The following is a 14940-nucleotide window of genomic DNA, read 5'->3' as shown; positions in this document are numbered from 1 at the left end:
AAGGGACTGTGGGCTTAGGCGCGTGCCCTGGCCGCCCCCGTCTTTGTGATTTTTCCTCTGTTTGCCGAAAAGGAGATTCCCGGTCGGAATATTATCGCTTTTTTACGAGATAAATTGCATAAAAATTGATTTTAAACAGCGGTTGACATGCTTCGAAGTACGGTAATGGAATATTTAGAATTTTTTTGTCACGAATTGCGCCATGCGCACGACCCTGATTTACCATTTCGGATAGTGTCTGGGACGCACGAACAAAACGCCGCTATTCGGATATAACGATGGATTATTTTGGACCAAACCAACATTTGTTATTGAAGTAGCAGTCCTGGGAGTGCATTCTGACGAAGACAACAAAAGGTAATCAAACTTTTATAATAGTAAATCTGATATTGGTGAGTGCTAAACTTGCCGGGTGTCTAAATAGCTAGCCCGTGATGGCTGGGCTATGTACTTAGAATATTGCAAAATGTGCTTTCACAAAAAGCTATTTTAAAATCGGACATATCGAGTGCATAGAGGAGTTCTGTATCTATAATTCTTAAAATAATTGTTATGCTTTTTGTGAACGTTTATCGTGAGTAATTTAGTAAATTGTTAGCAAATTCCCCGGAAGTTTGCTAGTTCTGAACGTCACATGCTAATGTAAAAAGCTGTTTTTTGATATAAATATGAACTTGATTGAACAAAACATGCATGTATTGTATAACATAATGTCCTAGGTGTGTCATCTGATGAAGATCATCAAAGGTTAGTGCTGCATTTAGCTGTGGTTTGGGTTTATGTGACATTATATGCTAGCTTGAAAAATGGGTGTCTGATTATTTATGGCTTGGTACTCTGCTGACATAATCTAATGTTTTGCTTTCGCTGTAAAGCCTTTTTGAAATCGGACATTGTGGTTAGATAAAGGAGACTCTTGTCTTTAAAATGCTGTGAAATAGTCATATGTTTGAAAAATTGAAGTTTTTGTATTTTTTAGGAATTTGTAATTCGCGCCACGCCTATCATTGGATATTGGAGCAGGTGTTCCGCTAGCGGAACGTCTAGATTTAAGAGGTTAACAAACCTCCAAACGAGCTTCAATGCCATACAACACTCCTTCCGTGGCCACCGAATGCTCTTAAACTAAATGCATTCAACCGATCGCTGCCTGCACCCGCCTGCCCGCCTAGCATCACTACTCTGGATGGTTCTGACTTAGAATATGTGGACAACTACAAATAGGTGTCTGGCTAGACTGTAAACTCTCCTTCCAGACCTCATATTTAAGCATCTCCAATCCAAAATTAAATCTAGAATTGGCTTCCTATTTCACAACAAAGCCTCCGTCACTCACGCTGCCAAACATGCCCTCGTAAAACTGACTGTCCTACCGATCCTCGACTTCGGCGATGTCATTTACAAAATAGCCTCCAACACTCTACTCAGCAAAGTGGATGCAGTCTATCACAGTGCAATCCGTTTTGTCACCACATCCCAATATACCACCCACCACTGCGACCTGTATGCTCTCGTTGGCTGGCCCTCGCTACATATTCGTCGCCAGACTCACTGGCTCCACGTCATCTATAAATCTTTGCTAGGTAAAGCTCCACCTTATCTCAGCTCACTGGCCGTCTTTCCTTCCAGTTCTCTGCTGCCAATGACTGGAACTAATTGCAAAAATCGCTGAAGTTGGAGACATATCTCCCTCACTAACTTTAAGCATCAGTTATCTGAGCAGCTTACCGATCGCTGCAGCTGTACACAGCCCATCTGTAAATAGCCCCTCCAATCAACCTACCTCATCCCCATATTGTTTTTATTTACTTTTTTGCGTTCGGTCACATTTGAGAGTGAGGCAGATGTATAGCATTTAGCAAAAAAAACATGATAATTTGTCCCTCTGAAATGAAACCATCAAGTGATAGACTTTAAACAAATACATGTCTGTTATTGAACAACCACATGCCATGATTAGATAGGGAAAAAACACACCAATCTCTTTCATCATTTCTTTAAACAATAAAAGCTAATTTACCAACATTTAAGAAAAGTGAAATATAGCATTTTAGAATGAAACTCTTCTTATGTTTCCCCATCTGAGCTCAGAGTAGATGAGAGATGTAATGTTTGTCTCTGTTGTGTTGAAGTCCAATCAAGCAGGAGAGACCAGCCTCCCCTGTGGGGACAATGTGGGGGCACTCTGGGGACAATGTGGGGACAATGTGGGGGCGCTGTGTGGACACTGGGGGGCGCTGTGTGGACACTGTGGGTACAATGTGTGGGCGCTGTGTGGACAATGTGTGGGCGCTGTGTGGACACTGTGGGGGCACTGTGTGGACGCTGTGGGGACACTGTGGGGGCACTGTGTAGACACTGTGGGGGCACTGTGGGAACAAACATAAATCTCTTTGCATGTTTTATTAACTATATATGTTGTCTCTGACCTGGTATCAGTGACACGACATCATCATCTTTAGTCTAGATTAGACTAGAGACTGAAGGTCTGTTTCTGTTGTGTTGAAGCCCAGTCCATCAGGAGAGACCAGACTCACCCAGCTCTCTGTCCATGAAGAGTGACGGGTCTATGGACCTCAAGGATGATTTCAAAGATAGAGACATTTTTGCATTTACAGGGTAAGTAGTACTCATGGTACATACCAGGTATGTATTCACAGAGCGACAGCAGTCTGTCCATGAAGACTCCACTCTATGATACCGCCAATTACATGCACCAAGGGAGACATTTCTTCAATCACAGAGTAAATACTCATAGTATATACCAGGTATCTAATCACAGAGTAAATACTCCTGGTATATACCAGCTATCTAATCACAGAGTAAATACTCATAGTATATACCAGGTATCTAATGACAGAGTAAACACTCCTGGTATATACCAGGTACCTAATTACAGAGTAAATACTCATAGTATATACCAGGTATCTAAACACAGAGTAAATACTCCTGGTATATACCAGGTACCTAATTACAGAGTAAATACTCATGGTATATACCAGGTACCTAATCACAGAGTAAATACTCCTGGTATATACCAGGTACCTAATTACAGAGTAAATACTCCTGGCATTGATACAAATAGCGTGTTTGTGTTCAAAATGTTAACACATGTTCTACAAATCCCAGGCCACAAAACAGACAAGGTTTTAAAAATCTAACCTTTAAAAGTTTATATTCTCTTAACTCATACCCACATAATGTTGTTGACACGTCCTTTACTCGTATTTGTGACCATAGCATAAAATGGAGAAAAATACTTCAAAAACCCCACCTCAAACTTGTATCTCAATTCGACCGTTTAAAAAACGTTGCTATTTCCTCATAGAACATCATGTCATGTTGTCTCTTTGGCAGAGCTGACCAATCAGCGGTCTATTAATGAGAATATTTGTAATGATTGGTATATGCCCACCGCATTCTGTTGTTGGGGTACGCCCACACCATTCCCATTCAACATACTTAATTACCATTTTCTAGAAGGAAACTACTTCACTCATATTGTAATACATTTTAGGTCATATTTCATATAAATCTGGACCCACTGGACAGTTACTTTAAGGGTTTATAGCTCGATCATCTGAGCTAGAGGTTACGAACACATAGCATAAGACCAACACATAAACAAACTTAGTCCCAGATATAAATCAAATCAAATCAAATGTTATTTGTCACATACACATGGTTAGTAGATGTTATTGCGAGTGTAGCGAAATTCTTGTGCTTCTAGACAGTGCAGCTGTATCTAAAACGTAATATCTAACAATTCCACAACAATACCTAATACACACAAATCTAGTAAAGGAATGGAATTAAGAATATATAAATATGTGGATGAGCAATGTCAGAGCGGCTAAGATGCGATAGATAGTGTAGGATACAATATATACATATGAGATGAGTAATGCAAGACATGTAAACATTATTAAAGTGGCATTATTAAAGTGACTAGTGTTCCATTTATTAAAGTGGCCAATGATTTCAAGTCAGTATGTAGGCAGCCACCTCTCAATGTTAGTGATGGCTGTTTAACAGTCTGATGGCCTTGAGATAGAAGCTGTTTTTCAGTCTCTTGGTCCCAGCTTTGATGCACCTGTACTGACCTTGCCTTCTGGATGATAGCGGGGTGAACAGGCAGTGGCTCGGGTGGTTATTGTCCTTGATGATCTTTTTGGCCTTCCTGTGACATCGGGTGTTGTAGGTGTCCTGGAGGGCAGGTAGTTTGCCCCCGGTGATGCATTGTGCAAGACCGCACCACCCTCTGGAGAGCCCTGCGGTTGTGGGTGGTGCAGTTGCCGTACCAGGCGATGATACAGCCCGACAGGATGCTCTCAATCGTGCACCCGTAAAAGTTTGTCAGGGTTTTAGGTGACAAGCCACATTTTTTCAGCCTCCTGAGGTTGAAGAGGTGCTGTTGCGCCTCCTTCACCACACTGCCTGTGTGTGTGGACCATTTCAGTTAGTCAGATAATGTCTGTGCTGCTGAAGAATATTCTAAAATGGCAGCGTTGGTAGTCATGGGCCAGTCGTACATCGTGGTACATTGAAGTAATCTGTTGTCGTCATCCATTGGTTGAGCCCAGCCCACAGTCCAGCGTGGCAGCAGAGAGGGGGAAAGCAAAACACTAGTAAGTAAGGAGCCTTCTGTACAGAAATATTAAACCACACTCACACATGTCCCTTATCTGCATGATAGAGAACGTTCTCAACTCAGGTCTCCCTCTGGTTCCGGGTGTTATGTGGTTGTCTCACCTAGCTTTGTCATTATGTGGTATTGTGATGTCATTATGTGGTATTGTGATGTCATTATGTGGTATTGTGTTTAGATTGATGAGGAAAAAACAACAGCAATGTAATCCATTTTAGAATAAGGCTGTAACGTAACAACATGTGGAAATAGTCAAGGGGTCTGAATACTTTCCATATATCAATTGTTTAGCTGGAATGGAACGTTTGGATCCTGATTATTTGACTCTGATATGTGTTTGTCTCACCTAGCTACCTTAAGATGCACTTACAGATGCCATATCTTAATTTGACATTTTTGTAGGGGTTGATACATTTTTCATTAGGGCAAATCAAGTCTGACAGGAAAATTCCGGCAACACAGGACGCTCAAATTAAGGTATGGCAACTGTACTGCAAGTGTCTCTGGGGACGGTTTCCTTTTCGTGATGGAATTTAGTCTTATGAGTGTTTTAAGATGCATCTTTCCTACAACGTCCGAAGATGTAACATGTGTTTACCAAAACAGTTACGTTGTTGGAGCATGTATCAATACTGATAGGATGGAAAGAAAGGGAGCGCTGCTCTCAGATCAGTTTTCTCCATTCAGAACTTTCCTTAACATTATAATTATTCCACAATACTGATGATGGATCAGCTACTAGAGAAAAATGATCACCTACGGCTGCAAATATAGAGGAGGCTTATTCTAATGCTTACCCAATAGAAATGCACATTATTGCGCACGTTGGTCTACAAATCATCATGGAAAAGGCGCTACGCTCTCACACCACAAAAATGTTTGTTTTATTTAAGCAGAGTTAAAAGATTAACGTTTTGGCCTACAACGGCCTTCATCAGAATAATCACAAAAAAAGCAATGGACAAGTTCATTTAGGGGCAAGGGTGTCAAAGTCATTCCATGGAGGGCCTAGTGTCTCCCTTCAGCTGGTGGTGCTAATGAGAGAGGGTGTGGTAGACTATACAGGTTGGTCCTCAGGGTGAGGGCTACTGTGGTCAATGTCTCCACCTAGTGGATTGTTTTGTTGTTGTTATTGTTATGTGTATTCATATAGTTCATGATATTGTTATGTGTATTCATATAGTTCATGATATTTTAGGTTGTGTGTATTCATTAGTGCCAACTGTAGCAAAACGTTTGGCAACAGAAATCGTTTAGGTCACATTGTACAGCGTTTAGAGTGAACTGTTTATGTTTTATGCAACATTTTAAAACGGTTGGCTGTGGAGTAAACTAACGAATACAACCCAGGCTGTAGGCTACTACTCGGCATGTTTATACCTGCCTGATGCTGAAACCTGAACATAGCCTGAGGGGTACATTATGATGCAAGCTAGATATACTGGTTTTCTAAAGCTAGCCAGCTTCATTTAGCTTCACATTCGAGCTCAGGCCTCATCCATAAGAATATAAAGAGCGCTGGTCATCATTGATACGTAGGAAAGATGGACAAACTCTCGGAGGTCTAGGCAACCTACAAACTATTATAAGGTTAGGTTGACGTCAGACATTCAATAGTCAGAGTAGGTTTGAGCTATGATCACTTATCATGCTGACAAACCTGATGGTCTCTGTGAACTGATCGGAACAGGTTTAGACTGGTCATCTATGATATGTAGGTTAAATAAAGTACATTCTCTGTCCTGCTACTGGTAGGACTATAACATTATGTTGATCTGAACAGGTTTAGACTGGTCATCTATGATATGTAGGTTAAATAAAGTACATTCTCTGTCCAGCTACTGGTAGGACTATAACATTATGTTGATCTGAACAGGTTTAGGCTGGTCATCTATGATATGTAGGTTATATACAGTACATTCTCTGTCCTGCTACTGGTAGGACTATAACATTATGTTGATCTGAACAGGTTTAGACTGGTCATCTATGATATGTAGGTTATATACAGTACATTCTCTGTCCTGCTACTGGTAGGACTATAACATTATGTTGATCTGAAGAGGTTTAGACTGGTCATCTATGATATGTAGGTTATATACAGTACATTCTCTGTCCTGCTACTGGTAGGACTATAACATTATGTTGATCTGAACAGGTTTAGACTGGTCATCTATGATATGTAGGTTATATACAGTACATTCTCTGACTTGCTACTGGTAGGACTATAACATTATGTGAACTGATCTGAACAGGTTTAGACTGGTCATCTATGTTATGTAGGTTATATACAGTACATTCTCTGTCCTGCTACTGGTAGGACTATAACATTATGTTGATCTGAACAGGTTTAGACTGGTCATCTATGATATGTAGGTTATATACAGTACATTCTCTGTCCTGCTACTGGTAGGACTATAACATTATGTTGATCTGAACAGGTTTAGACTGGTCATCTATGATATGTAGGTTATATACAGTACATTCTCTGACTTGCTACTGGTAGGACTATAACATTATGTGAACTGATCTGAACAGGTTTAGACTGGTCATCTATGTTATGTAGGTTATATACAGTACATTCTCTGTCCTGCTACTGGTAGGACTATAATATTATGTGAACTGATCTGAACAGGTTTAGACTAGTCTACTTTACATAATATAACATCTACATATCACTAATAACCAACTACTATACATTATAACCTAGTCTACTTTACATAATATAACATCTACATATCACTAATAACCCACTACTATACATTATAACCTAGTCTACTTTACATAATATAACACCTCTTGTTGCAAATAAACTTTATGAATGGATCAATGATTTCCCCCTCAGATCTTTCATGTCCGTTTTAGCCCTTCTGTCTACATTCTCAGAGACATTTAGAAAACAACAGACTGAAAGACAATAAATAGCCTACTTTTAATTAATACAAATAAGTGTGAGACATGGCCTTGTGTTGTTGTACTGTCTATAACTACCTTAACAAACAGTGACTTATTATTATTATTGACAGTTACCATGGAGATGACATTTCACAACTACATGTTAATGTGATTGCATTAAATCACCTGACTGTTTCGATATGTCTGTTAGTAAATATTTTATAAGAAATAATTAATAAATGATAACATTGACATTCAATAATTACTGTGTTAACCACAACCAACATGTTGGATCTCTGTTTAGGGGTCAGTTCTCTAAAATGAGTCTCTCTGGGGAGAGAGAGGAGGAGGCCCCTGCCTCTAAAATGAGTCTCTCTGGGGAGAGAGAGGAGGGGGGCCTTGCCTCTGAAATGAGTCTCTCTGGGGAGCATGACACCAAAGCTAAGAGGTGAGATTACAATTTTTTAAGGAATTAAAAAAGAGTTAAATTCTAAAATGCTGTTTACACTATTTTTCACATTTGTTTTTTTATCAGAAATGATTGCTTATGGGTACATTATATATAACTGTTCTAGATTTTAGATGTGTATGAAAATGTGTTTTTTAGCAAAACGCTATATTGATTAGCAGGAATGGAATGTTGGTATCATGTATATTTGACTGTGATATGTGGTTGTCTCACATAGTTATTTTAAGATGGCATATCTTCATTTCACCTAGCTTTCTTAAAAACTTCTTAAGGGGTAGTTGGGACGCTAGCGTCCCATCCCGTCAACATCCGGTGAAATTGAAGAGCGCCAAATTCAAAATACAAAAATACTCATCATAAACATTCACAAAATATTCAAGTGTTATACATCGGCTTAAAGATGAACTTCTTGTTAATCCAGCCGCTCTGTCAGATTTCAAAAAGGCTTTACGGCAAAAGCATACCATGCGATTATCTGAGGACAGCGCACAGCACACATAAGCATACAAAACATTTTCAAGCCAAGTAGAGGAGTCACGAAAGTCAGAAATAGCGATAGAATTAATCACATACCTTTGATGATCTTCATATGGTTGCACTCACAAGACTCCCAGTTACACAATAAATGTTTGTTTTTTTCGATAAAGTCCCTCTTTATGTCCAAAAACCTCCGTTTTGTTGGCGCATTTTGTTCAGTAATCCATTGGCTCAAATGCGGTCACAACAGGCAGACAAAAAATCCAAATAGTATCAGTAAAGTTTGTCGAAACATGTCAAACGATGTTAATAATCAATCCTCAGGTTGTTTTTAGTCTAAATAATCAATAATATTAAAACCTGACAATACCGTTTTCATTAGAAAGGAAAAAAAACAACGGCACGCTATTGGTCGTGCGCACCAAACAAGTATAGGACATTAGACAGACCACTCATTGAAAGTGGTCTTACTCACTCATTTTTCAGAATACAAGCCTCAAACAATTTCTAAAGACTGTTGACATCTAGTGGAAGCCATAGGAAGTGCAATCTGAGCCCACAGCCATCGAATACTGTATAGACATTCAATAGAAAACTACAAACTTCAAAACATCCCACTTCCTGGATGGATTTTTCTTAGGTTTTCACCTGCCATATGAGTTCTGTTATACTCACAGACATTATTTTAACAGTTTTGGAAACTTTAGAGTGTTTTCTATGCAAATCTACCAATTACATGCATATCCTAGCTTCTGGGCCTGAGTAACTGGCAGTTTACTTTGGGCACCTCATTCATCCAAACTTCCGAATACTGCCCCCTAGCCCTAAGAAAATGAATGCACTTCTTGTAAATCGCTCTGGATAAGAGCATCTGCTAAATTAGCAGTTCTCAATCCGTGGTCCACGGAGGTACTGTAGGGGTTCCGTGGCACCCTGACTACTCATTGCAATGTAAGACATGATAGAATTTTCACATGACACGACCACTTTGCCTACTCTTAATTATTGACTTATATGTTGGCATGCATATATTTTTTTACCAATTCTGATCATTGTTAAAAGCAACTATATATGACAAAATTACCATTACTAATGTAACCCACTGTAAATACTGGGCTTAGTTTATTGTGATGCACTGCTCAAGTCCGTGTTCTGGAACTTCCCGCGTCCGTGTCCCCGTATGGTGTGGCGCCAAGCATATTGTCCGGTTATGCGCAGAGTGGGCTGAGGTGATCTTCAGGAATAATGATGGAGTTCACTACAGAGTTGAGACGCCGAAGTTTAGTGTTCAATTTGCTTTTGCTTAATAGTCAGGGACAGTATGAGTGTAGCCAGATCCTTTTCACTCGCTATACTTGTTTCAATTTGTGGTTCACCGGATTCATCATCATCCTCGAAACGAGGGAAAGATGAACAACCTGCTAGCTAGCCAAGCTAGTCAGTACAGCTAGCTAAGCTAGCTAGCTACTCTACCAGCAGCATCCTAGTTATCCTAGCTAGTCAGTACAGCTAGGTAAGCTAGCTAGCTACTCTACCAGCAGCATCCTAGTTATCCTAGCTAGTCGGTACAGCTAGGTAAGCTAGCTAGCTACTCTACCAGCAGCATCCTAGTTATCCTAGCTACCACTACATCACCACTGGCTGTCTGCATTTCTTGTGGACTGATGGAGCTCCCTGGTTGTTTCTTCCACCTGTTAATTCCCGTGGAGGGCTTCTCCCTCTCTCGTTGAAGGATGCTGGCTACCTCTGTCCGGTTCTCCTCTCTTCACTAGATGGACAGTAGCTTTAGTGTTTAACCCCTCTGTGTCCAAGGACCGCACTTTTGAATATTATTTTCGGTGGCGCCTCAAGTAGGCTGGACACATTCCATTTTTAACAATGCTTCTTTCTGATAAAAACTAGTTAATTGCATCCACCATGGAGCCCAGTTTCATAATATTACCTTATGTCCCTAGTTATGAAGTAAATACTAAAAAACAGGCCTTATTTTAGGGCACTTTTCACCCTGCCAGCTCTTATTAGTTCTATTGAGCACAGTGGCACCAACTCACCTTCTGAATGTTCTATTCCCAGATCATTGTTCTGCGTTACAATGTCAGCTTCTCTATTGTTATCAATGAGACCTGCCTGCATTAACAAGTATTCGTTTTGTTATTATTATTATTATTATTATTATTATAGCTACTTGGTGCTCACTTCACCTGGGTAGTCGTTGTGGTGACCCACAGTGCTAGTGATGGCTGGCACATACTGATGAAATGTTAAACATTTTCTGGTCATGTTTAACCATACTTGTTTTCAGAAAAAGGTATACAACCTAAACAAAACACATGTCCCTGCCCTCTTTTTCAAGATTTTTGCTGATTTAAACAGACAGAAAACATTATTTAATTAAGAAAAAACACTTTTTTTGGTGACTTATTGTTTCTGAATGTCTGCTGGGTAATTTGATATGCATCGAAATCTTTGTTTGTAGGCATTGATTTGAGCGAATGCTGCGCTGTTGCAAACAAAATGAATAGGTCTAGCTCATTGATTTGTAGATCTGATGCAGTTGCTAGCTCAGTTAGTGAGCCTAGCATGTGTCACGAATGATTTATGTGGTACCCACAGAAGGCCATAGGCAGGAGCAAGAGAGCTATAAACCCATACAGTTTTTTGCCTGAAAAACCCTAAATCCATCAAATGTATTTATAAAGCCCTTTTTACATCAGCAGATGTCACAAAGTGCTATACAGAAACTCTAACCCTACGTATAACCTATTTTGTCCTTAACCCCTAACCCTTAACCCTATTAGCCTAGAACACGTTTAGAAACTATTTTAGTAATAATATTATGTTAGTAAATACAAATATAGTACCAAAATACATTTTGATTATTTTGTCAATCAAAACCTGTCTTGGCATTTTGCTTTCTTTGTTTTGTTATTTTATTATATATATTATTGCAAGGCAAAACACTTGATAAACAAGCCACATTAGTTTTATTTTTAAAATGTGGTTTGAACTGGGTGACCTAGTAACCTCTATGTGAAAGTCCAGAAATTGGCGTGGGATAGGTGGGGCAGGTTTGAGACTGATCTAAGGAATTAACAAGAAAAATACACTTTATTTCTCAGCTACCTCAGTAGTACTGATTTCTCTGAGAGTGAGACAGATATATATTATTACTGTGTAAAACCTAGCAGTACTACTGATTTCTCTGAGAGTGAGACAGATATATATTATTACTGTGTAAAACCTAGCAGTACTACTGATTTCTCTGAGAGTGAGGCAGATGTATATTATTACTGTATAAAACCTAGCAGTACTACTGATTTCTCTGAGAGTGAGGCAGATATATATTATTACTGTATAAAACCTAGCAGTACTACTGATTTCTCTGAGAGTGAGACAGATATATATTATTACTGTATAAAACCTAGCAGTACTACTGATTTCTCTGAGAGTGAGACAGATATATATTATTACTGTGTAAAACCTAGCAGTACTACTGATTTCTCTGAGAGTGAGGCAGATATATATTATTACTGTATAAAACCTAGCAGTACTACTGATTTCTCTGAGAGTGAGACAGATATATATTATTACTGTGTAAAACCTAGCAGTACTACTGATTTCTCTGAGAGTGAGGCAGATATATATTATTACTGTATAAAACCTAGCAGTACTACTGATTTCTCTGAGAGTGAGGCAGATATATATTATTACTGTATAAAACCTAGCAGTACTACTGATTTCTCTGAGAGTGAGGCAGATATATATTATTACTGTATAAAACCTAGCAGTACTACTGATTTCTCTGAGAGTGAGGCAGATATATATTATTACTGTATAAAACCTAGCAGTACTACTGATTTCTCTGAGAGTGAGACAGATATATATTATTACTGTGTAAAACCTAGCAGTACTACTGATTTCTCTGAGAGTGAGGCAGATATATATTATTACTGGATATATAGCATTTTGAAAAAAAAACATGATAATTTATCTCTCTGAAATAAAACCATCAATAAAAGCTAATTTACGAACGTTTCTGAAAAGTGATATACAGCGTTTTGGAATGAAACTCTTCTTATGTTTCCCCATCTGAGCTCAGAGTAGATGAGAGATGTAATGTTTGTCTCTGTTGTGTTGAAGACCAATCAAGCAGGAGAGACCAGCCTCCCCTGTTCCCAGCTGTGTGTCCATGAAGAGTGACCAGTCTATGGGTATACCTATACTCTTTAGAGAGGGAGACTTTTCTACTGAACAAAGGTAAGAAGAACTCATGGGTCATGGTCAGTGAGTTAAACAACACTGTCTCTAGTCATTTCTCCTCTCACATTTTACCATTTATTTTCGTTGTTTTCATAATCCATAGGCTAATCCTTTTGTCCATTTCATAGTCCTAAAACAATATTAAACAAACACAACATTCCCTTCCTGTGTGTGTGGGAATGTGTGTGTGTGTGTGTGTGTGTGTGTGTGTGTGTGTGTGTGTGTGTGTGTGTGTGTGTGTGTGTGTGTGTGTGTGTGTGTGTGTGTGTGTGTGTGTGTGTGTGTGCACTCCCTGGATGAGGACATGTAATCTCAATCCTGGTTGCCTAGTCACTTTTACCCCTACCTACATCTACATATTACCTCAATTAACTAAACTACCTGGTACATTGACTCAGTACTGGTACTCCTTATAATCTCATTATTACCACAACTACCTGGTACCCCTGCACATTGACTCAGTACTGGTACTCCCTTTTGCCTCATTATTGTTATTTTATTGTGTTACTTTTTTCTTATTTTATTTAGCTAATTGTTCTTCCTTTTTAACTACATTGTTGGGTAAGGGCAGGGTCAAATAATAATCAATGTGGTTATAGAGGGTCAACAGGTCAGCACTTTAGGACTAAATGTCAGTTGGTTTTTCATAGCCGAGAATTCAGAGGTCGAGACAGCAGGTGTGGTTGAGAGAGGAGAGAGGGAGAGAAAGAGGGAGAGAGAGGGAGAGAGAAAGAGAGTAGAGGGAGAGAGAGAGAGAGAGAGAGAGAGAGAGTGATAGAACACCAAACTCATTCATAATTTTTAAATCTTTAAACAATAAAAGCTAATTTACAAACATTTCTGAAAATTGATATATTGTCACGACTTCATCCGAAGTCGATGCCCCTCCTTTCTCGGGGGGTGCTCGCCGGTCGACGTCACCGGTCTTCTAGCCATCATTGATCAGTTTTTCATTTTCCATTGGTCTTGTCTTGTCTTCCTACACACCTGTTTCCAATCCCATTAATTACATGTGTATTTAACCCTCTGTTTTCCCTCATGTCCTTGTCGGTGATTGTTTTGTTATGTTACGTTACATGTGTATGTGTATCGGTGTGCGACGGGTATATGTTACCCAGGTTATTTTGTACTTTGGTTTTGGAGGGGGTTTTTTTTCATTAAAATACTCCAGATTAACCAATTTGGTTTCTCTTGCGCCTGACTTCTCTGCCACCTACGTACACGATTATGACATATATAGCTTTTTGGAATGAAACCCTTCAATTGCTGCTTATAATACCATCAGTAATCCCAACAGTTACAATGTTGTATTTTAATTAAAAAAGATATAATAAATTGCGGCGCTGGAAACCACTGAACTAAAGCATTTAGGATTTTCAACAACGCACTGTGGGGACACTGTGGGGGCACTGTGGGGACAGACATAAATCTCTTGGCATGTTTTATTAACTATATATGTTGTCTCTGACCTGGTATCAGTGACACGACATCATCATCTTTAGTCTAGATTAGACTAGAGACTGAAGGTCTGTTTCTGTTGTGTTGAAGCCCAGTCCATCAGGAGAGACCAGACTCACCCAGCTCTCTGTCCAGGAAGAGTGACGGGTCTATGGACCTTTTCGATGATTACGAAGATGAAGACTTTTCTGCATTTACAGGGTAAGTGGTACTCATGGTACATACCAGGTATGTATTCACAGAGCGACAGTAGTCTGTCCATGAAGACTCCACTCTATGATATTGCCAATTACATGCACCAAGGCAGACATTTCTTCAATTACAGAGTAAATACTCCTGGTATATACCAGGTATCTAATCACAGAGTAAATACTCATGGTATTGATACAAATAGCGTGTTTGTGTTCAAAATTTTATACACAGGTTCTACAAATACCAAGGCACAAAACAAATAATGTTTTAAAATCTAACTTGTAAAAGTTTATATTCTGTAATAACTCATACCCAAATAATTTTATTGATACGTCCTTTACTCATATGTGTGGCCAGAGCATAAATTGGAAAAATAATTCAAAAACCCCACCTCAAACTTGTATCTCAATCCGACCGTTTAAAAAATGCTGCTTTTTCCCTATACTTGTGTGAAAAAAGGGCAAAAACTAAATTACAACAATATGGGATGAGGTAGGTAGATTAGGTGTGCTATTTACAGATGGGCTGTGTACAGCTGCAGCGA

The 14940-nt window shown here is 39.1% G+C and overlaps 1 protein-coding gene across 1 annotated transcript in view; it reads left to right on the top strand.

The window, feature by feature from the left end:
• Positions 1 to 14940, top strand: part of LOC123741907 (NLR family CARD domain-containing protein 3) — a 79666-nt gene that overhangs the window by 25330 nt on the left and 39396 nt on the right. The window contains exons 5-8 of the mRNA XM_082972962.1: positions 2509 to 2619; positions 7845 to 7988; positions 12627 to 12743; positions 14295 to 14405. Of these exons, the coding sequence (XP_082829088.1) occupies positions 2509 to 2619; positions 7845 to 7988; positions 12627 to 12743; positions 14295 to 14405 (483 nt within the window). The remainder of the gene's footprint in view (positions 1 to 2508; positions 2620 to 7844; positions 7989 to 12626; positions 12744 to 14294; positions 14406 to 14940) is intronic.

The sequence above is a fragment of the Salmo salar genome, chromosome 03 (genome assembly GCF_965601325.2).
Source record: "Salmo salar chromosome 03, fSalSal1, whole genome shotgun sequence".
Lineage (NCBI taxonomy): Eukaryota > Metazoa > Chordata > Actinopteri > Salmoniformes > Salmonidae > Salmo > Salmo salar.
Note: the sequence above shows the minus strand (reverse complement) of the source record. Positions and strands in the feature narration are given on the sequence as shown.